A 1,472-nucleotide genomic window follows, 5' to 3' on the forward strand; every position below is an offset into this window, starting at 1 on the left:
CCATTATGAGAATTATGGAACTATGTTCCTAAATGGACAATGAAGTCCATGTGAATCAAGAGAATTCACTATCGATTCAGACAAAATAGTTCATAAATGCATCGATAAAAACGAACCAAGTGAGTTCGTAGACCATATATATGCAAAGGTCTAATCTAGATATTAATCTTGGAAAATTTATAGTTGTCGTGGATGTCTTTTAGACTACGAAACTAATACATCTTCTGTTTTATTTCAAGATGTCTGAAACCAAGCTCGATTTTGGGAAATTGGACACACAAGGCATTGAGTATCACCGATGGGTGACAGATGTGGAAAATGCATTGACTGCTAAGGCTATCATCACCACTATCCAACCACTCAATGAAGACCTTATTAATCAACCAACATCAACCATGAAGGCACAAGCTGTCATCATCATGAGGTGCCATTTGGACCCTGCCCTGCAATGGCAGTATATGAATGTCAAGGACCCTAGAGCTTTATGGCTTGCACTTGAAGATCGCTTTGGTAACGTTGTAGACACCTTGCTCTCGGATCTGAAGGAGAAATGGAACAACATTAGGTTCCAAGACTTTAAAACTGTTGCAGATTTCAACTCTGAAATGCTCAAACTTCGATCCATGCTTCAGTACTGTGAACAAAATGTGACTGAAGCTGACATGCTCGAGAAAAGTCTCTCCACCTTCCCGGTTCCTGCAAGGATTCTTGCACATCAATACCGCAATGAGGTTAGAACCGGTAATATCACAAGTTTTAATCAGCTCATTCGGATTATGTCTGTTGCAGAAAAGCATGATAGCATACTTGTGAGCAATAGTTCAAGGCCAATTGGGACAAAGAAAATTCCCGAAGCGAACTATACAAGCACTTCAAAGGGGAAGCGCAAGGAGTGGAACCCTATTGGAAATGGAAGATTGGAAGGATGTCTTGGTCCTCAAAACCACTTCAAGAAGGACCACGCACCGCGTGGAGGCCATGGAGGCTGAGGGACAGGGACAAGAGAAGGCCGAAGAGGCCGAGGAAGCTATGGAGGCCGAGGTAACCCAAGTGGCCGAGCCACCTATGCTGAAAAAGGCAAGGCTAAGGCTTATGAAACTCGAGATAAGGGAGAAAACCGTGGTAATTGCAACAGATGTGGATCAAAATCATTGGTACAAGCATTGCAAAGCTAGCAAGGGACTTGTTGATCAATATAAAGCATACCGCGAGAAGCTTGAGCTAGAAGCTTACAACAATGAAATAGAAGATGGAGATGTAGCTGATACTAATCTCAACATAACAGACTTCAAAATTGGCAGAGACTCGATTGATGAGACACCGGATTTTGATTAGAGTTTTATTTAAATTTCCAAGAATAAAAGGCGTTTGTGCCTAATGTTTGACAATGTTTAATCAATTTCTTTCTGGATTATCAACTTTGTTATATTTCGTTGGCATTATCAATAAAGGCATTTGTTTGTAAACAAACT

General features: G+C 40.9%; 1 protein-coding gene across 1 annotated transcript; it reads left to right on the forward strand.

Moving 5' to 3' along the window:
• Positions 1 to 239: 239 nt before the first annotated feature.
• Positions 240 to 989, forward strand: LOC101295086. The gene has a single exon (XM_004289309.1). The coding sequence runs from the start codon at positions 240 to 242 to the stop codon at positions 987 to 989; it is 750 nt and encodes a 249-aa protein (XP_004289357.1).
• Positions 990 to 1,472: the final 483 nt, after the last annotated feature.

This window comes from Fragaria vesca, linkage group LG1 (assembly GCF_000184155.1).
Source record: "Fragaria vesca subsp. vesca linkage group LG1, FraVesHawaii_1.0, whole genome shotgun sequence".
Taxonomy (NCBI): Eukaryota; Viridiplantae; Streptophyta; class Magnoliopsida; order Rosales; family Rosaceae; genus Fragaria; species Fragaria vesca.